Here is a 23481-nt window from a genome sequence, read left to right on the forward strand (position 1 = left end):
GGATCCACCATCTGTTTCCACCAGGGTGAGGTCAGCCCACACAGCTGGCAATGACACATGATGACCACACTGAACCCACTGTTTAGCCACACACTGGAGACCAGGAGCCTGTGGATTAACTTCTCAATATCTCCAGGGTTACTCAAGAAAGACACACATGCATGAGCATTATTTAATGAATGTGAAGTGACCTGTTTCTGCTTTGATTTGGGTAAATAATTCTTCAACAACCAGCGAGGCAAACCTCTAAAGCACCAGCACTTACTCACCAAGATAGGATCTCCTGATTATGTTCAGTGAGAACTGAATTTTGAACAGGCCAAGATGGAGGAGCCTCAGCAACACTGTAGCTGTGACTAGTTCATTGGTAGCAATCCAACTTTTTGTGCTATTATCAAGAAGACAAGAGTATAAAAGTATAAGGACTGCATGGGTACATTGGAGCGTTAATCACTAGATGGAGATCAGATGAGGACTGTGGGGAACTGCACAGCTTCTGTGGGCTCCCTTCTGAAAGTCCATTAGCTAAACTACATCTGATACAGTTGATATGTGAAGTCTACAGTATCACACACAGTAAAAATTCATAGTGAAATATTGCATAGGTGTTTTTTTCTCATTTACTTTTTTAATATTTGTTAGTTTTGTAAACCCCTTTTTCATGCTGTGTTTTTTGTTAATGGGAGTATTTCCATATGTTTTGTTGTGTAACTAGCCTATATCATTTGATTGATCACTAGAGCCCTCAGGATATATATATATATATATATATATATATATATATATATATAAATATATTAATGTAAACACCTTTTCAGAACTCCTCTGACCTCAGCATGGTCATAGTTGTCACGTGAAAAGGTGAATCCACCCTTCCAGACTAATGTGGTTTGATCACACCAGACCGCCTGAAACAGAGTACAAGCTGATCCTACATTCCAAACAGCTGGACCAAACAGCCCTACAGACTACAGCTAGGATATCTGAATCTTCTTCGAATCCCCCAAGACAGCGCCCCTTACCAGCAGGAAGTAGTTTGGAAAGAACGACGCCCAAATTCCCAAATATTGTGTATAAATGTTTGTTTTCATTTAATTGGACTTTGTTATATAAAATTAAATAAAAAAAATAAATAAAAAAAAGAAAAAAAAAAAAAAAAAAGAAAAGGTGAATCCACTTTTATTGTCCATGCCCTCCACCTTCAGACATCTGCATTTCAGTTGTTTGTAATGACAAAGGAATCAATATAGAATGATATTGGGTACACACATAAATTAGTTATGCAGAGCCCGAGAGGTAAGTGCAGAGCAGCCAGCAAGGGTGTTTCCTGACTCTACACAGAGTTTATTGCTCTCAGTTAACCACATACAAGGCCAGGAGACCATCTCTGGTGGTAGGTACGCACCACATCTAGAGGATACAGGATGTTACATGGAGTTACATGGAGTTAGTACCTAGACTATGTCATTTCCTGGGAACTTTACAAAATAGGAAATTATACAATTCAAGACCCTCTCAATCACCAAGAAGACAGTTTACCTCAGGATAGATTCCTCTATTTGAAACGAGGCCTGGACAATCTTGTCTAGTGGAGAGGCAAGGCTCTTCATACTGAATTTCACCCAATCAGGATAGTGTCACGTCCTGAGTGTGAACAAGATGGGATTGATGAAGGAAAAACAGAGCAGAGTACCACATTGAAGGCTATAGATTTCTCTTTTCTGTTGGCACTCACACTCACTTTACCTTTATTTGATGGGAGATGCCATTATGTATATATGTTTCTCATACTGGTTAATGAATAAAGCACTGTTGGCCAATAGGAAAGCACGATAGGCAGGACTAGGAGACAAGGAGAGGAAGTAGTAGGCAGGAGTCAGCATGCAGTGACCAGAGAGAACAGAGGTCCTGCCCAATTCTCCAATAAGATGAAACCATGGGAAAAAATTAGATTAATAGAAATGGGTTAATAATTAAGACAGAGCTAGCCGATAGGAAACTAGTACCTGACCGACAGAATTGTATCTAATACAGAGTCTCTGTGTCTTATTTGGGGCTGGTGCTGTGGTGGGTCTGGTGCCAGGAAAATGTACTCCTAACATTTATTACTTTAAAAAGTTTAAAAATAGTAACCTGATGTACAGGAATGTTCCAACCAACACAGCCCAAAACAGAATAATAAGAAAAACAAAAATGTTCAAATTTTACAAGAGTTTTAGAGATACATAATACTCTATAAAATTTGCATACCATTATTTTCCATTTTTTGAGATATGGTTTCTCTCTGTAGCTTTGGAGCGTGTCCTAGAACATGCTTTCCAGGACAGGCTGGCCTCGAACTCACAGAGATATGTCTTTCTCTGCCTCCCAAGTACTGGGATTAAAGGCATGTACCACCACTGCCCAACTATATCATTGTTTTTCAAAACTGGGTATCACTCACAAATCATTTTGCACAAATCTTTATTAATCTATATCCTTGAAACGAATTACTTCAACTTAATATCAGGATTCAACATTCATAGACTTTGCTATTCCTTTTAAAATTATTAAAATTTTCTTATAGTGGCCTCTTTCGGATCACAATGAAGGATGACTGAATTATAGTAAAAATACATCATCATCATCATCAACAACATAATCATAACAATAGGTAATTCTTTCCTTTCCCTTTATTCCAGTTTTGTTTCTATCATTTTTTTCTAGGTAATTATATGTCTAACCTTCTACCACAAAGCTCATTTTATAGTAGCAGGAACTACAAACATTGTCTCCCTGTGCTCATCAAAACCACCCCAACACCAACCGTGTAGCACTGGCTGACGAGCCCGGTCCTAGATTTCCAGTCTCCCAATCAGTAATCAGCACTGAACACAGACCACAGAACAAGGAATAGTTTGTGAGAGGAGGTATCCTTGTTGCTTTTTTAAATAGAGCATTTTCCAGAATTTCATAAACTGAGTTCTGTATCCACTCAAATTCCTCCCATATCAAACTTTCACTCCCCCACCCACAAACTCGTAATTCTTCACTGTGTGTGTGTGTATGTGTGTGTATGTGTGTCTGTCTGTCTGTATTTGTGTCTGTGTGTGTGTGTGTAACACTTTGAGTAAGTTATAGTTATGTGAATGTTCATGTATTTATTGCAGTAAACCTTGAATGAATAACTTCTAACATAGTTTGTCCTTGGTGCATCCTGATTCTCTCGAAGACATCCATTCCCTTGTGAGGTTTGTCTCTGCCTCCCGAGTGCTAGGATTAAAAGCATGCTCCCGCAGCATCCTGTATTTTTCATTTCACCTTTCATATATCTTTCAGCTTTGATGCATGTTTTCTGCCCACTCAGCAGAGGCCCCCTGGATAATGTCACATTTGATGCTGTAAATGCCACCATAACCCTTATCTTATCTCAGGGATCTGCACCATTAATCCTGTGTTACGGCACTCACATCCCTTATCTCATGATATAGAAGGAAGACATGCAAATTATGTGCCCCTCTGCACATGAAAAGCAGCCCTGACCCTACAGCTCTGACAGAGGCACCCAGCTCTGGACTCCCAGGTCCTCCCATTCTGTGGTCATCACTGAACACACAACACTCATGGAGTTCAGACTGAGCTGGGTTTTCCTTGTGGCTGTATTAAAAGGTAATTTATAGATAAGGAGAGACACTGAGTGTGTGAGTGGACATGAGTGAGAGGGTCAGCCGGCATTTGTGTCAGTTAAGTGACAGAATTCTTTGTTTTTGCAGGTGTCCAGTCTGATGTGCAGCTGGTGGAGTCGGGAGGAGGCTTGGCACAGCCTGGAAAGTCCCTGAAACTCTCCTGCACAGCCTCTGGATTTACTTTTAGTAATGCCTGGATGAACTGGGTCCGCCAGGCTCCGGGGAAGGGGCTGGAGTGGGTTGCAGAAGTTAGATTCAAAGCTTATAATTATGCAACATACTATGGGGAGTCTGTGAAAGGCAGGTTCACCATCTCAAGAGACGACTCCAAAAGCAGCGTCTACTTGGAAATGAACAGCTTAAGAGCAGACGACACCGCCATTTATTTCTGTGCTGCACGCACACGGTGAGAGGACTTCAGTGAGAACCCTGACGCAAACCTCCCTGCAGGAGCGCTCAGAACCAGCAGGGGGCGACAACAGAACATGGGAACAGGGACATTGCAGGAATAAGAGCAGACATAGTTGAGTCCTGGCTCTGGGGTCTCAAATCCATCTGACGATGTCCCTGACATTCTCTGCATTTGTGGTTTATACATATCTGTAACATCTGTGGAAAAGGAGTTCTGTTTTTCCATAATTTTAAAAACTATATATACCACACAGTCTAAAGAAACAAAACACTAAAAATTCACTCCTGGTAGCAGAAAAGGCCCTGCAGAGGTCACTGGGGTCAGTGCTTAGGAAGGTTGGAGATATTTGTGAGGCTTCTCTCTCAATGAATTTCAGGACAAAGCTTAATTAATTCTCATTAGGACAGTGTTTGCGTTTAGGGAAGATCAATGCGGGCACTTCTGCAACCTGTACACCCGAATAGGTCTCAAATATTTCTCCCCTTTCTACTCTCAGCAGGAAGAAGCTATCTCAGAAAGCACGATGGCAATTCCACTGTACTGGGTCTAAGAGGTTCTCTTGATCACTGAGAGGTCTTGAAGCCATTGTGTAAACATGAAAACATATGACAGACAGACAGAGAAAAAGACACAGAGACACACACAGAGAGAGAGAAAGAGAGAAAGAGAGGGAAAGAGAGAGGGGAGACAGAGAGAAAGAGATAGACACAGACAGAGACAGTCAAAGCAACAAAGAGCAGGGAAGGATTTGCAGTTTGTTAGTTTACTTGACTATATTGGGGTTATTTGGTCAGGTTATAACTTTATATGGATGTAAGGAACATTATGTGTGAAATACAAATCATCATTTAAAATGGCTCATATTTACCAGGCCATGACATTAAGGTCAGTGTAATAGAACAATGAACCCAATCTAGGTAGGATGGAAAACTTAGGTTGATAAAAGCTGTGAGCATTTGTTAGTAAATTATTCAACAATGATTGCACACTCTCTTCTTTGAGAGGAGTCTCCCTATGCTTGTATCTTGGTGTGCAGAGCATGTCCTATCCTGTGTGTAATAACTGTGTTGGGGTAGGCGATGTGTATTGTGAGATGTATAGTATGAGATGTATACTCTGGGATGTATATTGTGAGATGTGTGGCCACACTTTACTGCAACTGGGCTATACCCCTTAAACCAAGGACATAATCATTTTATGAAAATATTACAGGACCTTTGCCTTCGTGTGGGCATTCTATTGGCCTCTACTTGATTTCAGCTAACGATTCTTTCTAGCACACTCCACAATGCCCAGGACAGTTTCGTAGGCCCAAACCAGTAATGCTGAGTTACAAGAAAGTGGCTATAAAGCGTTAAATGAATCTCCTAGTTAATCATTCATGCCGATGAATCCTTCTGGGTGTAGATTTGGCATTTCTAGGAAAAATAATATCACACAGCAAAATTCCCATTTTCTGTGGCTCTTATAAACTTTGCACATCCCTTCCACGTTAATCCCCAAGACTTCTGAGGGTTGTGTTGAAGATGCCTCCAATTCCTTCTCCTCATTATTCTTTCATCCTTCCTCCTTCCCTTCATCTTCTGACTTTCCCCCTTCTCCTCCTACTGCTTCATCCCAACAATCCCTCTTCCTGTCCTTGGTCCACTCTGTCCCATTTTCTTCTGCCTTTACCAGCATAATTGCATAATTTTTGTTTTGTTTAATTTGGGTGGGTTTCATATTTGAGTACTTTGTTACCCTGCATTTCAATGATGATCTACTTCACTCCACTACTGCTGATCTGATTAGCTCTCCAGTCACAGGTGCGTATCTCTCTCCTTCAGTAAACTAGGTGCTCACTCTTACAGCCAGGCTGCACTGTGAAGAGTATGAACATGTATGAACATGAAGCTGCATAGGACTGTGTGCAGATCAGGGAGTGTGTTTGGGATGACTCTGAGATGGTGGTAGGTGATGTCTTATAGTGTGATAGCCTTATAGTGTGTTATGACATAACCATGTAATGTCCACGCTGAGCAGAGAGCTTAGATGATTGCTATCTCCAAATGGGATAATAATATTAGGAGCTCAACTGGTGCCTCAAATGTGGTCACCCAGTGGCCAGTCTCAGGGACCTCATGTGAGGGTGAAATTTGATACATTTATTTATTAATTTATTCATTCATTTATTTATTTATTGTGTGGATGACCACTCTGGCCCCAGATAAAGCCACTGTGTTCATTTCCCACTTTCATGTGAGGAGGTCGCAACAGTTACCGAGTAAAAGAGAGCTGGGCCCTCAGAGAGACTAGCTTGCAGCCTTTTCACTCATGTTGTGAAAGCTGACATGCGTCATGCTCTCATCCATTTACTTATAGCAACATCCCACATGCAAATTTACAGCAATGCTATCAGAAACCAAACTCCTGCTTAAATTCAGAGCCTCCTACAACCTGCAGAGTATTTCCTGGAAGGCATTGAATTCACCTCCAAGAGCATGAAACACTTGTGCATCTTCCTTTTCCTGCTGACGGTTCCCAGCTGTGAGTTCCATGGGACGCAGGGGAGAACCTGGGTCTGCTGGTTCTGAGGCCCTGGCTCACTCTTGTTCTTTCTTCACAGGCGTCCTGTCCCAGGTGGAGCTGCGGGAGTCAGGGCCCGGTCTGCTGAAGCCCTCTCAGTCACTGTCCCTCACCTGCACTGTCACTGGTTACTCCATTAGCAGTGGCAACTGGTGGAGTTGGATTCGTCAGCGTCCAGGGAAAGGGCTGGAGTGGATGGGTCGAATTTATAACAATGGAAATACTGAATACAACCCGTCTCTCAAGAGCCGAATAACTATGACAGTAGACACATCGAAGAATCAGTTTTCACTGAGGCTGAGCTCTGTGACCACTGAGGACACAGCTGTGTATTACTGTGCAAGAGACACAGTTGCGGAACTTCAGTGTGAGCCTGCACATAAACAAGCCTTCCTGCAGGGGACAGAAGTGTCTCTGTGGCAGCAGGCACTGAGTGCTCATCCAGCCCTGGTCTCAGCCCGGGAGCTGGCGCAGTGAGGAAGGACAACCCACTTCCTGTGGGTCCCGGAGTGTTCTGTCCACCAAGCACACAGCTGGCCCCTAGGAACATTACTTCTTTGGCTTTGTGGTCCAGCTTTCTCGTATGCTCAGATGGCAGTAATGTCCATAAGAAATCAATGTCATTATTTTTATAAATGGGATGGGGATTATGAGTAGGAACTTTATGCTCACCGATTATCATTTGAATTCCCTTTCGCTCTTGAGGAACAGAATATGCCAAGGATTCCCAGCACCCATCTACTGAACTACTAACCTAGAGGCAGTAGGGAAGGCCTAGAGTCAAGTCGAAATAACTTCACAGATTGAGATATGGAGTGGGGAGGCATGTGAGGGGAGTGTGGTCAGTGGGCATGGGAGGGTGGGAGAGAGGGAAAGAGGAGGGAGGGATGGAGAAAGGGAGGGAGAGGGAACTGGGATAGATAAGTAAAATAAAAATAAAAAATAATGGAACCATTAAATGAAGAGGCAATTACTAAGATGGGAGTCCCATAATGCCAATTATTAACATTAGTGGACATATTCTTGTTTTATCCCTAAAAATGTTGACTGATATGAGTGTCAAGATACAGGTCATAGAATGAGTTAATTAAGAAAATAATTTCGTTTTGACTGATAAGTTACTAGCTTTAAGAGATATTCAGACATAGACAGAAGAATTGATAGAAGATTCAACCTCAGCATTACATTAAAAGATTAGAGAGGAACTACTCAAGGTTTTCAACCAACCAACTTTAATTTATCTAGTCACCTTACAGGAACAACTGCCAAATGACAGATATCCCCAAGTCTGTGTAAGAGCTGACTGGATTTCACGGAAAGTATATATTTGAGGAGATTTATGGAAGCAATAGTCTCATACGGTATGCATTTACCTTTGTGAGGCAGATGTTAAATTCATGTTCAAGTAGTAACAGAATTATCACAGAACGACTGGAAAGACTTGGTTACAGTAGTATTGGAGACTGATCTCAATTGCAGTGGGTGATCTTGGGGAAAGATGAGGCTAGGACCATTAACAATGACGTAGGGCTGTATGTACTGAAACTTTCCAAGACCAATATCTGGGAGATGGCAATTATGCTTGTGCGTGTGCATGTGCGTGTGTGTGTGTTGTGCTCCTGTGTGTGACTCTTGAGTTTTTCTTTTTATTTTTTAATAGATTGTTTATATTTCATTTTATTTCCCAGTTTTATTTCTAAAGAGAGGGGGGAAGAAGCCTGAAGTTGGAATGGTAGGGAGATGCGAGAATCTTGGGGAGAGAATTGTGATGAGAATATAATGTATGTAAGTGTTGTTTTCCATGAAAAAAAATGTTACCAGATACGTATTCCCTCTTGTGTCTGATCATTCAGTTCCAAAGAAAGAAAGGCTAGTTTCCTCTCGAAAGTGTCTTACCACTGGTTTGCCTATGAACATCTCTGTTTTGGCAGTGAAGAATTGTAGTAGAAATAGTACACAACAGGGAAACGTTTGATGCCTTCTCACCTTCTGTAGTTTGAACAAGTTCTTTTGGAAATAGGAGCATCAGTCAGCACTGAGGAAGTCTACAAATCAGTTCCAGCTTGAGTTACTTGTGTATTATATTGTGTGTGTGTGTGTGTGTGTGTGTGTGTGTGTGTGTGTGTGTGTGACCTGTTAAGCACTAAGGTCTTATTATCTTGATCTGTAGTATAACCCAAAGCAATGACAGTAGCTTGTATTATTTTAGAAGTGCTAGAACAGTGATTAAAACAAAACATTGAAACAATGGCTTCTGTTTCCCTATGCATTAAGTTAGATTTCAACCACTATGTTGTTATATAGTGATTGTTACTATACCAATAGTCCTGTGAGATGAACACACTGGTCAGTAGTTTAAATTTGTTTCAAATTTACTGCTTAAAGTGTTATTGAATTTGATGACTGATTAAATATTTAAATCAGTTTTAAATTTAATCACAGATATAATGACAGATGAAATCCCAGATTTATGATTACCATAAAATTGTGGTCCAAATACCATGATATATTGTTCCAGATAAAGCCTAGAGGTGGGCTGGCAAATGAGGAAGAAGACCTGGGCACATGGGGTGTGAATAGGGATATAGGGATGCATGTCTTTCTTTGAAGTCATGTTAGGATGCAGACAGCTGGGGTATACCCAGCATTGTTAGTGCTATAATTGTCAGGTTTCTACTCACACAAATCATTACTCATGTGAATTTCACACAAAACATGAGCATCATCAACTTATAGAATTAAGTGGCAAACAGTGATTTGCTTGAAGTTAATAAACCTATGAAATGTACACTGAATATATTTGTACACTACCTCGAAATAACATACATGTGGTTCCCAGTGAGGCTCAGAGGTGATGCCATGGTGAAATAGTTGGAAGCCCAGAGGACACCAGATACAAAAATGCTGAATCTCTTGTCCCATGTGAGATGTGGAGAGACATGTCTAAGACCAAGGCTCTAAACCAAATCACTGTATGGGACACATCTGTTTCCACTGCATTACAAAAGAAATTAAACTATCTATCATAGTTGAGCTCAATAAATGGCAAGGGCCACATCTAAATGCTCTTGGTAGGACAACAGTATCACTTGTTACAAAAAGTCATCTATGCCCATTTGGTACATATGCCAATAGCAGAAGTAAATAAAACCAAGATTTTTAAAGCATAATCTGAAATTATCAGAAAATTATGTAATTCTGAAGTCTCACTATTCCCAAATTCAAAGTCTGGAGTGGCTTAGAGACAGGACTTTGCTCTGTGTACAGGATGGCATCATGGTGCTCTGACCATCAGGATGGGACCAGCAAGTTATTATTAACCAGTATGAGAAACATATACAGAATGACATCTCCCATCATATTCCTGATGTTAATTCTTCTTAACCATAGGTAAGGCACTGCAGGAAAAAAAAATCTCATGATCAACAGGACTGACAAATGAGGGCATCTGATACAACTCAGTAACAGTGCTCACACAGCAATTTTTGGCCCTGGGTTCCATTTGAAATGTCATAAAAGGAAGACTAGTGAGGGTTGGGAACACAGCTCATTTATATAAGTAGTTTTTGTACATGCAATGTATATTAGTTTTGGATCCCTCATATCCATGTGGAAAGCTTAGAATGGCAGTGGTATCTTTTGCTTCAATACTTGCAGGCAGACAGATTGACCCTTGAAACTTACTGGCAGGACTGTTACGCTTAATTGATGAACCTCATTTTCAGTTAGAAATTCTATCTAAAAGGTGGTTCATCAGACAATAGATGGAAGATACCCAAGATCTATCTTTAGCCTTTGTGTGAATATACATGAGAACTCTCACCTGAGTACACAAACATACACACTAACAAAACCTAAACCACCCCCCCACACACAGAAAAACAGAGAGAGCAGGAGGAGAGAGAGGGAATGGGAAAGAGAACTAAGTGAACTTCTCAAAACCAAAATAAAATTCAATACTTAAATATAAATAGTTAGTATTTAGTGTATCAATTTGCTTCATTGAGGTGTTCCATAAAATAATCAACTTTGGGATTTATACAAGAATTTTTAATAGATAGTCACAGCCTTTTAATCTATGATACTCTACTCCAGAAACCATTAACTGTTGAATGACCAAACATGGATGATATTTCCATTAAATGCCATGTTGTGCATTTAATAAACATAAATCTCCATGTTTATTATCAGTTACTATACTTCAACGAATAAATGCAGATTTTATATTTTAGTGTGAGATTTTTCACATATGTTGATTTATTATGAAACTATTATTTGTTTTCAAATACTTCTTGTCCTAATTATGTATCTGTGTCTTTTTTGTGGGTAGAGGAACTAGATTGTCTATGCCCAAAGAGACCAAAGGAATTGGCTCCCCAAGTAGCCACAATTATAGTTGGTTCTGAGCTACCTTATGTGGGTGCAAGAAGTTGAACTCAGGCCCTTTAAAAAGCAGGACATTTCTATAACGACCTCTAAACTATTCCTTGTTATCAATTCTACTTTACCATATAATCATAATAAATTTTAAATTTTATATTAGTACAAGTACATAATTTACCCCAAACGCTCCATGATCTTCTTTGTACTTTGTCAAATTTATAACTTTTTTTTACATGACTTATGTAAAGGGACAGCATGCATTTCATAATGATAAATATAAATATATCTTATTCACACATGATCATCAAGAATGATGAGACACTGATGTAGGAGTGCAGGAACAGCACTTATAGAGGCCACAGGCAAGGAAGGACAGATGCAGAGGCCTTAGTCTGCAGAGGGCAGTTTCCATGGGAAAGGATAAAGTCACTAAGTCTGAGTACACCATAGGACGGACACATGAGCATTAGAAGGCAAAGGGCCGTGTTGCCCTGTTACATGGGACAAAGCAGTGAAACTGTGAGGTAAAGAGTGGAAATCATAAATGTGCCAACCCAGCTTAGTCTGAGGCCATGGGGAAAAACACAAGCAGAGTGAAGACATGAACATCAGATCTTTCAACTGAAATCAAGAAACCTTGCACATTGGATTGTATATATAGTTTTGTTTGATACCAGGTCTTATGCAAATCTACTCAATGCCAAATATTTAGAGTAGAAATCTTAGGCTCATCTCCCTGAATGAGCAAGGCAGTGCCTGATTAGTCTCAGGAACCTATAGTGTCCAAACAAATACACATGGAGTGGGTTTGGGGGCTCCCTTTTCTGCTGGCAGCTGCCCATAGTAAGACATCAGAGTCCAGTGCTGCAGGGAAAAGAGAGGCAGATCCATGACCTCTAACTTCCTTATGTCCTCTCCACAGATTTCTAAACACAGATCCAGATGATGCAGCCAGGATCTGAGCTGAAGCAGCCTGGACAGTCAGTGAAGATCTCCTATAAGGCATCAGGGTATACCTTCACAGATTATTCAATGCACTGGGTGAAACAGGCACCAGGACAGAGTCTAAAGTGGTTGGGCTGGATCAATACTGACCATGAGAAACCAACATATGCTGACAACTTCACAGGAAGTTTACCTTCTCCTTGGACCCCTCTGTCAGAAGTTTTTACCTGCAGATAAGTAACCTCAAGACCGAAGTCATGGCATTGTATTATTGTGCAAGGAATACAGTGTGAAAACCACATCCTGAGATTGTCAGAGACTCTGAGCCAATGTGGTTCTGCTATGCTAAGTCAACAGCAGAGAAAGTACCCTTCCCTTTATCTTTCACTAGGATTATGATGTTAGTGGTTGGATACATAGAAAATATATTGCTGTTCTTCAGTGGAAAATTCTCAGTGCTATATTGACAGAAAAGCTAGATGAATAGGTGAGGGGCATTGCATGATTGTATCACCATGTGTAGATACATATAACTTGTTGGCAAACATTAATCCCTGAAAATATGCCACTGTCAGGGTGCAGATGTGCTAGATTTGATGAAAAGAGCAAGATAATCAGTCAAATGCATTTCACTCCCATAAAAATTTTCCTGAATTAAAAGGTTCCAATGTCTCATAAAACTTGATTTTGTATATCTGTGTGTAAATTTCTTAGACTGAATATTCAAGATTTGATAAAGTAGGATTGTTGAACTCAACTTAACTTAAACAGTACATTCTGTGCATTGTTTTGATACTTTTGTTTGCATGATGTCTCTTTTTTTTATCATTTCAGAAATATGTTTTTCCATCCCTTCTTCCTTGAGAAAGCTGAGATTTTTAAAGACCACAGGTACTTATTCCCTTGTTGTAGAATACTAAAAGTTATGAATCTGTATCTTGGAACAAAAAATATAGCTGTCTGGAGGGCGTTGGTTCAGAGACAAGGTATTATTGGGACTGATTGATTATCAACTATAACATCTTATATGAACTTTATCATAATCCTTACATACTCTTTGGGTATTTTAAATTCACTTAATAAACTCTCAGTACATTGGACAAAAAACAATATAATGATTATTGGCCCTCACATTTCACAGTTTCTGAGTTTCCCATAATTCATGTCTGTCTGTTACATGAGTCTTAATATCCATCTTGATCTGTGATTTTCTCTATGTCTCTGTATCAACGTTTTTCTCCCTTCCCACTTGTGTGTGTGTGTGTGTGTGTGTGTGTGTGCACGCGCACACATATAGTGTAGGTGTTCCCTTCAAAGACCTTTCTCTGCATTTGTTGTTCAACCAACACAACAGCCACTGGGAGAGGAAATGAGGGATATGTTGGTGCTCATAAAGATGGCTGCACTCTATCTTGGCACAAGGACATAGAGTTCAAAACTGTCCTCAGCAAGTCATAAGACCTAAAGGTCAATGTTGTGGTTACAGTAGGATGTTTGGCTGTCCTAGTCTAAATAACAACAGAACTGAATCTGAGGAGTGGCTACTCCAGCCTCTCAAGGCTAGGGAAGGAGAAGTTGGAGCTAGGATGTGAGTATTGAAACCTTAGATAAGTGAGGAAGAAAAGTCTGTTTGTTCCATATGAATGATACTGTGTTCCCCTTTTTGGTTAAGGTATATAAGTGTGGTGAAAAATAAACTCATGGCATTTCAGTATTGACTGACCTGCTCTCCTGACTTTTATTCTGTGTCTCTGTCTTTATTTATCACCTATAGCTAGCCTTTCCCTCATCCACACTTGCTCACTCAGGTGAGGACTTGGGGCCACTCAGCTGGCTCCAATTACAGTCCCATAAAGACAGCTCCCAATAGGGATATTTACAGAAATATTGAACAATGTTTTACAAGTGTGGTCCCATGTGCCCGATTCCAACTGAATCAAATACTAAACGTACTACAAAATTTACTTTTTATCAACCAATATCACATATGCTGTCTTCAACTGTTTCTTGTATCCATCTTATAAGATGTATTCAAAGTTGTATTTTCTGTTTTCGGCAAATGATTATCCTGCACACATACAAACATATAATACATTAGTCCTATATAGGGAGAATGGAAGAGAATATAACTTTACAATAGAGCTTTACATTGTCTTTGGTTGTAAAAGTTTATTACATGGGAAATCCAAGGAAAATAGGATTGATTATTACATTATTCTCATAAAGGCAAGTGAAAGAAAAGGGCTGAGTAAACAGTAAGAAATCAGTCTTAAGTCATAAATGACCTCGACATATATTATTCACTCTGGCCGTATGGTTCAGCAAAGTTTCAGTCTCAGAATATAAGAGACGTTCATTATCATAAAGTACTGTCACAAAAATGTAATTCCTACAAGTGGGTTGTGTTGGTTTGAATAAAAATGTCCCCGTTGGCTAACAGAGCCTGGAACTACTTGGAGTTGAGAACTTGTCGTAGTAGGTGTGGCTATGCTGCAGGAAGGGTTTCAAAAGTGGTTGGGCATTGAGTTCTACATTCACTTCTTGCTGCCTATGTCTTCAGATGTAGAACTCTATCTCATTCTCCAGCACCATTTCTGCCATGCTTCCCACCTTGATGGTAAATGACTAAACCTCTGGAACTGTAAACCAATACCAATAAAATGTCTTCTAATAGTTGCCAGGGTCATGGTGTCTCTGCACAGCAAGAAAACCCCAAGTCACAGGTTACACAGGTTAAAAATGCTATATAATTAATTTTTTACAAACTCATACATTGATCTAATGTGTGTACATGTTAATTGAGAATATGTTATGAGATTATGCATTATTATCTGCTCTCATATTTTCTGCCTTCCCAGGCCCAGGATCCTTCTCTACCATATCACACCTCAAGGATCCACAATAATACAGCATCATCCCTAACAGCCCACTATTGGTCACATTTGTTCTATAGAGCATCTGATTTTGGATAAATTCTGTGATGCTTTATAATCCCAAGTGTTTGATGTGATTGAGAAGTCTTTATCTTTGAAACTTAATTTTGCATGATCCTCTATCAGACATTCCCTCCATTTGACACCTATAATGTCATGTCTTCATACAGATGCATTCATATGGGGATGTGTTGGGTCAGGCATGAAACCACTAAACCAATTTTATATTAGAGAGTAAGGGCCAGTGTTTACTTATTGGAGAGGGTTACCTGATTATGATCAGGGAAAGCTTGGTGCAGCCTGGAAGTTCCCTAAAACTTGACTGTTCAGCCTCTGGATTCACATTCAGTAACTACTGGATGAAATGGGTCCTCCAGGCTCCAAGGAAGGGTCTGGAGTGGGTCTCTGAGGATACAAACAAAGCTAATAACTATGAGACTCTGTGTTTGATATAATTCTGTTGGCCAGTTACTAGTTTCTTATCGGCTAGCTCTCTCTTAAATATTAATTCATTTCTATTAATCTAAATGTTTCCACGTGGTCTTATCTTACCGGAGAATGGGGCTGGTGTTATTCTCTCTCTGTCCTCCATCTTGGTTCTCTTCCCTACTACTTCCTCTCTCCTCCTTGTCTCCTAGTCCTGCCTATCTAGCTTTCCTATTGACCAACAGTGCTTTTTTCATTAACCAATACGAGAAACATATTTACAGAATGGCATCTCCCATCACTAGTCTGCTTTGCTCCTGTTGCCCAAGAGTGAAACCAACTCTGTTCTCTGAAGATATCCCACGACTCAGCTGGTTTTTCTCAATTCTGGAAAATGGAGCCAATTCTTATTGTACAAATAAATTAGCAGAGAAAATTGTTTTCAATTGTCCTGTCAGCATGTTGGTCACCAATAAAGTGATGAAGGCTGGACATAAATCAGCCTGTTGCCATCCATGATGGGTTGTGTTGAGTGAAGTGCATTCTTAATGTGTATTTCCATGGCGTATAGAGAGTGAGAATCAAGCTTAGGACTCTAGGTTAGATCAGAAGAGGTAACTGCCTGGGATGGGACATGAAGTGATTGAGTAGAAAGGTCAAGGGAATTCAAATGCAGAACTGTAAACTGGGGTTCAGCTCACCAGTCACTTCCTGTTTCTAGTGAATAAAGAGATAGATGTCAGAGAAAGAAGAGATGAAATAGCTAAAAAATGTAAGAATTTTATACTCCAGGGTACATATAAATCTGGAAGAGGCCTCTGGAATAGTTGTGCCATAAGGTCTCAGTACAGAAAGAGAGTTCCCAAACTCAGGAAGCAGCTACATTTAGGGATAGGGCTAACTCAGGCAATGCTTTTCACTTCAGGGCTGACATCAACACTGTGAAAGAAAAATGTTCCACAGCAGAACAGGACATGAAGTACTAGGCTGAAATTAACCCTAAAATGCATCTTTTGCTTGTGAGTATTCAATGAAATAGACAATAATTAGTGTGTACCAGAAATGTGTGTACTTAGGATGATACAAAAAATTCCCACCATTGCCTTTATTGCCACAATTGTCCAGCACATTTACAAACATACTGTGACATGCCATCTTTCAGCTCCAATGACAGAACTTGTTATATGACAGGAAGACATGCAAATAAGGCCTATCTGTCCTTATGAAAACAAGCTCAGCCTGAAGTTCAGGCAAAAGAGACCAGCCCTGGATTCCCAGGTCTCCCAACTCAGTGATCAGTACTGAACACAGTTCCCATCATGGATTTGGGACTGATCTGGGTTTTCCTTGTTGCTCTTTTAAACGGTAATTTATGGAGAAGAAATAATGAATCGTTGGTGGATATGAGGCCAATGATGCTTGTGTGTCAATTTAATGACAGGATTCTCTGTGTTTGCAGGTGTCCAGTGTGAGAGTCACCTGGTGTATTCTGGAGGTGGCCTGGTGCAGCCTGGAGGGTCTCTGAAACTCACCTGTGCAGCATCTGGATTCACTTTTCCTAGAGACTGGATGAAATGGGTCCGCCAGTCTCCAGGAAAGGGGCTTGAGTGGGTTGCAGACATTAATGGAGATAGCAGTGCCTCAAGGTATGTGCCATCTGTGAAGGGCCGATTCACCATCTCCAGAGACAATGCCAAGAGCACTCTCTACCTGCAAATGAATAATCTCAAGACTGACGACACAGCTGTGTATTACTGTGCTAGCTACACAATGAGAAGGCTTAAGTGTGTCCCCAGACATAAACCTCAGTGTGAGGCGGCTCATAGCCACCAGGGAATGCACTGCAACACAGGCCATAAATTGAGTCCAGAAGATTATGCAGACTAGGTCCTCTCAGATATCTGGGCTGCATTTTTTTCTTTCTTTTTCCTGGATATTCTCTCTCCACGTACGTTGTGAAGGGATACAATGTCCTCAAAGCATCACATGTCCTCCTTGTAGTATTTTAAAAATATGAGGCACAGTCTCCCATAAAGAAGATGCAAACTGACAGCTATGAGGACATAAAGGACCTGGACATTGTCATTGAAATCACATAATGCAGAAGCTCGTGAACATTTCTGAGTCTTTTCTTACTCTAGGCAGAGCCTTGGTCAGATTTCATGATTATAATGCTCATGGATTTGTGTTTAAGGGAAAACCAGAAGGAAGGAGGAGCCAAGATTCCCCTCTCTCCTCTCACTGAGGATTGTGCACTATAGTTCAGATGTGACTCAGCTGTGCTTTTAGCTAATTCAGTTTATTGCTCTGTGATTTTCATCTCTGTTAATCACAAAAATTGTCTTTCAGAGGCTGGCTTAGTTTTCATAAATTGTAGATGGTCGATTGCAATGGTTTGGTAGAACTGCCATGACTTTATGCCACTTTTGTTATATAAATTCGACCATGAATAATGAGCACATTTTCTCTCACCATCTGTCAGGTGACTGATAACATGCTAGGTTTTAAAACTAATGCATAGTGAACTGAGGTGTGACACACGTCTATTCGTGGTGTCCATTATGAGCTTAGTTGAAGTCTTTGGAATAGTTTTGCTGAAAATATTGTAACATATATTCATTTTGTTTGTTTGTTTTTGAGACAGATTTTCTCTATAGCATTGTAGACTAGGCTGGCCTTGAACTCACAGAGATCTGCCTGCCTCTGCCTTGCTTGTGCTAGGATTAAAGGTGTGCACCACCATTGACCAGGTTCATATGTTTAATTTTTACTAGCATGCATTAATCATGTAAAGTTAGAAGCTGAATTGTGACTTTTTTGGAGCATATATTTATTGTGCATTGAAACCATGACTTCATCTGTATCACCATCCTAATTCACTATCATCTGTCTTCTCCTAATACTTACAAACTAGACTCACATTAACAGTGATGTGATTTATTTCAAATATGTCATACCAGAGAAAATTCATGACATGTGAAACTGCCTTACCTCACATACTTTTATAATCTATAACTCTATTCATTTTACCATAATAATATATATCATTTCTTCATATATTTGCTGAAAATATCGTGTGTGTGTGATTTTATGTATGTATCAATAACCATTAGTGTAAGGATTTGCATTTATATGAAATATTTTCTGACATGATGAATGAGATTAATTTAGAAACAGCCCCTGTGGCTTCAGTTCCTCACAGGTAGAAGGGATTTGAAATGCACAGCCACACACTGAATTTAATACTATTATATCTTCTAAACTTCAAATGACTGCACACTATCATAATAACAGAAGCAGATAATTATTGACTCTCCGTGACTGGGCAGCAGAGAGGAGGCAAACAGAAGATCCAAAGGAAGCGACTTGATAAAAACATTGTTCATGGCTTCCTAGATGCTGAGGGTTGCACTAGCTTCCAAGTCTGTCAAGTTCTATAGAGCATACAATGGAAGACAGCCTTGCAGTAGGTGCAGAGGGATGCAGAAATAAACTCTCCCTTGTGGAAACATCACTAGAGGTAATTTTGAATCATATTTTGTGGGAAACCAGCATCATGAGTCCCAGGCTTTCCTCAATAATATTACACATAGGAGAAGTATTTGTATTTCTTGATCCTACTGAATCACTCCATAATTCTTGAGTGTAACACTTGTGACATGACAAGGAATTTCCCTGCTGTGGGGAAGTGAATCCAGGATTTTGTACATATCTGACAATTAAAGAAACTTAGGAAACAAGGAGTTTTGTTTTCCTTGTCAATTTATATTAATATATTTAGATCACAATATACTGCATTTTCCTCTTCTCTATTTTTCCCTACAAATCTTACTTTGGAGACTCCCGTGTTCTTCCAAATTCATTGGTTCTTTTTTAAACTTATAAATCTCTCTCTCTCTCTCTCTCTCTCTCTCTCTCTCTCTCTCTCTCTCTGTGTGTGTGTGTGTGTGTGTGTGTGTGAGTTCTATATTTCTAAATAGTGAAATCCATCCTCAGTCCATGTAATGTGTTTTCAGGGCTATATGGCACTGGAAATCTTACAGGTATACTTGAATACTATGTCTTCTGCTCTGGCTCTAGGCTCCTTAGTTACCCACAATCTTGACTAGAGCTGAGACCTGGTGAAAATTCCTATTGTTTTCATTTATGCTCAGCTCATGTGTCAGGAGCCATGTTCAGTAGATTTCATGGATGCACGTTCTTTAATATGTCTAGGAGACATGATCTCAGAGCAGACTTAACCTTCCTAGGGTGCACACACTCTTCCTACTCCCTTTTCTACCACAATCCCTACCTAACCTACAAAGCAGGAGCAGTGTTGCAGATGTATCAGTTGAGGCTTGGGCTTAACACCTCTGCATTTTGCTCTGCTGTCTTTTCCTGTAACAGTCTCCAACATTTGCAAAGAGAAGTTTCCTCTATAAGTGGAAATAACAACACTTGTTTGTAAGTTTGGAGACAAAGATTCGACAAGAATATACTTAATGAAAACTGGAAGGTGATTTGTTTTTATGATGAGAACATGTCTCAGGGACAGGAAAGGCTCTGCAGTTGGCAGCAGAGCTCAGCCAGCTGCACCAAAGTTCTGCTTCATTCATACTTGCTGTGTTTAAGAAAATCAACATTAAATTCACAACTTGATGACTTTCAGAGAAGGAGAGACTTTGGCATGCTCATTCCTAAATGGGATGTATTTTCACTGCCCCCCACCATCAGTGCTCAGGACCCTATGAGGAAGAGTGGATGGAAATATTGCAAGAACCAGCAATTATGGGCAGCACCATGGAAACTTTTTTAGGCCACAATATAACGGGTGCACATAGGAACTCACAGAAACTGCAACATGCAGACATTATGGCAGCGTGATCAAGACACAGAGAAGCTCAAGGCTGTGATGATGTCTTGCTTATTCAAATAAAGGTTGTCCAAAGATCAGAGGATGGAGCTTGCCAGTTAGTAACCATAGAGGTCCGGAGGCCTGTACAAACAGACAGGAAGTGAGATGGCTGGGCACAGAGAGGATGTGAGCGGGAGGAAACATGAACTTGCCTCTTTTGTGCTAGGAAGGTAGGAAGTACAGGTGGTGTTCATTGCTTCTCTCTGATCTCTCAGCAATTTCTTGTATATCTGACTCCAGGTTATTGCTATTTATACCAATTATGAACTCCATTCACACAAGGAAGACAAACTCCAACCATAAGCAATGACAGTGACTACTAAGTCCCACTATTAGCAATGATGCTGTACACAGTTTGCCACTGATGGGAGGAAGTCAGTTTTCCACAAGATAGCCTCACAGGTTAAATCAATCACACTTCAGAGGAGTAGTGTGAAAACAAAAGAGAGACTTCACTGGTATATTTTGTATTTGTGTTTTTTTCCTCTTTTTCAAGTATGAGAAAATTCACAAAAGTAGGTCAGAAGGTAGGTAGGTGGAAAAGCTATGAGACATTAAGAATGGTGAAAAAAATTTAGAAAGTTCAATTTAAAAATATGAAAATGATGTGTGCAAACACTATACAGTGGACCCAGTAATTATATTCTTACATCCCACCCATGTAAACTCATGAGTAGAGTAGACATCAACAATGAATTTGTACACTATCACCAGCATTAGAAATCGGGTTTATAAAGTCATAGATTGTCAAATCACAATTTCGATATCAATAACTTATTACTTTATAAGTATTGTATGGAAACAGAAGATTGGGCAGTTAACTTCTGTGTCATATCACGTTTTCTGGTTCAAATCCTGAATATACATCATGAACAATTTGGATGTAAATTTCCTCTGTGTGGTCTGACTGTGTGCTACCTTCCTGTCACCTCCCCTCCTCACCTCAGCCTCTGGGAATCAGAACAATGCTCTCCATTCCACCTTTTTATTCTCCATGCAACTCAGGTAAATTCAATTTTACACCCAGGACAGCTTGTTCCTCGTCTCTAGATCACGCCGCAGTTTTCCCACAGATTCTCTTGGCCATCCTTTCTTTGTCAATTACTTCTTCCTGAAATACTGTGATGTGCTTACTTTCTTCTTAATCTTTCTGTTGTATCTGTAATTGTTTCATGCATCTATAACGTATTTTGATGATAGTGATAAGCCACTCATCCCATTAACTCCTTAATTCCCACACCCCATGAAACACTCTCAGCTTCATAGTGAAGTCCTTTTCTTAATTTGTCTTCTACGAATAACCCTGCAATTGTTGCACATGTTAGTGTAGACCTCTCATAAACACATGTTCCAGTCTCTCATATATAATGCATTGTTTGAATGGGATAACTTATGGTGATGCTGTGTTTTGTTTGTTGAAGTGTGCACACTAGTTTCACCACAAGCATCTACATACAAACCAGAGAAATGTCCTTATCTGTGAATCAACCCTTGTTATCACTTGTTTCTGACTAGTTATTGTAAGTTAAGTGATGGACAGTCCCATCTGTGTTTAATGTGTCAATCAATAACAATTGAAAAATGCAAATTACTTGCAGATATGTTACAAGTATGTCCTGCAAGGCTTCAGGCTACATAATTACTAGCTATACTATGAACTGTGTGACGCAGAAGCCTGGGAAGGGCCTGGAGTGGATTGGAAGACTAGATCCTGAAAATGGTGATACTAAGTAAAATCAGAAATTCCAGAGTAAGACCACACTGACTGCAGACACATCCTCAAGCATGGGACTGACTCGGGCCCCCCTGAATATGGGTCTCAGCCAGAAGGACTGAGAAGTCTAAGGGACCTCAGACAGTGGAGCCAGAATGTAGTCTTGGTGCACAAAAGGACCTTGCGAACACATTCCCTATGGAGGGATAACTGCCTTAACTAGAGACAGGAGAGAAGCCCTAGTCCCTACTTCACATGACCTGTCAGCTCTACATGACTCCAACTGGATGGCATATGGAATTGGGGTGGGGGGATGGGAGGGGAGGGTGGTTAGGGTGCATGTGAGAGGGCAGAGAGGGTAAAAGGGAGGCAGGGAGGGAGGGAGAGGGAACTGAGATCGACATGTAAAATAATAAATTAAATTAAAAAATGCTTTGACTCTAAAATTTAATTTCAAGGACAAGTTACTGGGGAAAAGGATTTCTAATTTTGTTTCCATGGAAAATGAAAAGCTGTGGATTCCTTCCAGATTAATGTGGTTTGATCAAGTCAGACCACCTGAAACAGAGTACCAGGTGATCCGACATTCAAAACAGCTGGACAAAGCAGCCTTACAGACTACAGCCAGGATTTCTGCATCTTCTTAGAATCCCCCATGACAGCGCTCCTTACCAGCAGGAAGTAGTTTTTAGAGAATGACGCCCAAATTCCCAAATATTGTCTATAAATGTTTGTTTTATGTTTGTTTTTAATTAAATGGACTTGGTTTTATATATATATATATATATATATATATATATATATATATATATATAAACAAATCAGAAACAGACAAAAAAATTTTAAAAAAGATGGGATAGATGATAGAATATTTTCTTTAAATCTTGCTAAATGTTAATGGACTGAATACTGTTAACTGTAGAATATTGTTAACTGTGGTTCTTATTTGATAACTGTTTTGTTATATATTTTACTATGTTAAGGTTAAAACCCTTTTTATTTTAGACAGAAAAGAGGAGATGATGGGAGATGTCATTCTGTAAATATATTTCTCATATTGGTTAATGAATAAAGCACTGTTGGCCATAGGAAAGCAAGATAGGAGGGATTAGGAGACAAGGAGGAAAGAGGAAGTAGTTGGGAGGAGACAGCATGTAGAGACTGGAGAGAGCAGACACAGGCCCCATTCTCCGGTAAGATGAGATCACGTGGAAATACTTAGATTAATAGAAATGGGTTAATACTAAAGACAGAGCTAGCCAATAAGAAACAAGGAAATGGCTAACAGCATTATATCAAATACAGAGTCTCTGTTTATTATTTGGGGCTGGCATGGTGGAGGAACCAGACTATTATGGAAAACCTTATTCGTAACAACTAATAGGGGTATATATGTTGGCTTGCTTTTGAATTTGAACTGGCTGCACCCTTGCAAGGTTCATAGGGCTGACTTCTGAGTGGACAGACTGCATTTCTCAAGGATTGACACATGTTTGATCCTTCACAGAACTTCATCTTATGGCATCACAGTCACACAAGTT

The 23481-nt window shown here is 39.9% G+C and overlaps 3 gene segments (V, D, J or C); all 3 read left to right on the forward strand.

The window, feature by feature from the left end:
* The first annotated feature begins 3552 nt into the window (after positions 1-3552).
* LOC127216954 (immunoglobulin heavy variable 3-73-like) lies at positions 3553-4075 on the forward strand. The segment is given in 2 exon segments: positions 3553-3648; positions 3753-4075. Coding segments are annotated over 2 exon segments (369 nt in total).
* A 2473-nt stretch (positions 4076-6548) lies between these two features.
* On the forward strand, positions 6549-7119 carry LOC127216974 (immunoglobulin heavy variable 4-28-like). The segment is given in 2 exon segments: positions 6549-6603; positions 6683-7119. Coding segments are annotated over 2 exon segments (483 nt in total).
* A 9501-nt stretch (positions 7120-16620) lies between these two features.
* Positions 16621-17216, forward strand: LOC127216975 (immunoglobulin heavy variable 3-7-like). The segment is given in 2 exon segments: positions 16621-16694; positions 16789-17216. Coding segments are annotated over 2 exon segments (474 nt in total).
* The last annotated feature ends 6265 nt before the right edge of the window (positions 17217-23481 follow it).

The sequence above is a fragment of the Phodopus roborovskii genome, unplaced genomic scaffold (genome assembly GCF_943737965.1).
Source record: "Phodopus roborovskii unplaced genomic scaffold, PHOROB, whole genome shotgun sequence".
Classification (NCBI taxonomy): Eukaryota; Metazoa; Chordata; class Mammalia; order Rodentia; family Cricetidae; genus Phodopus; species Phodopus roborovskii.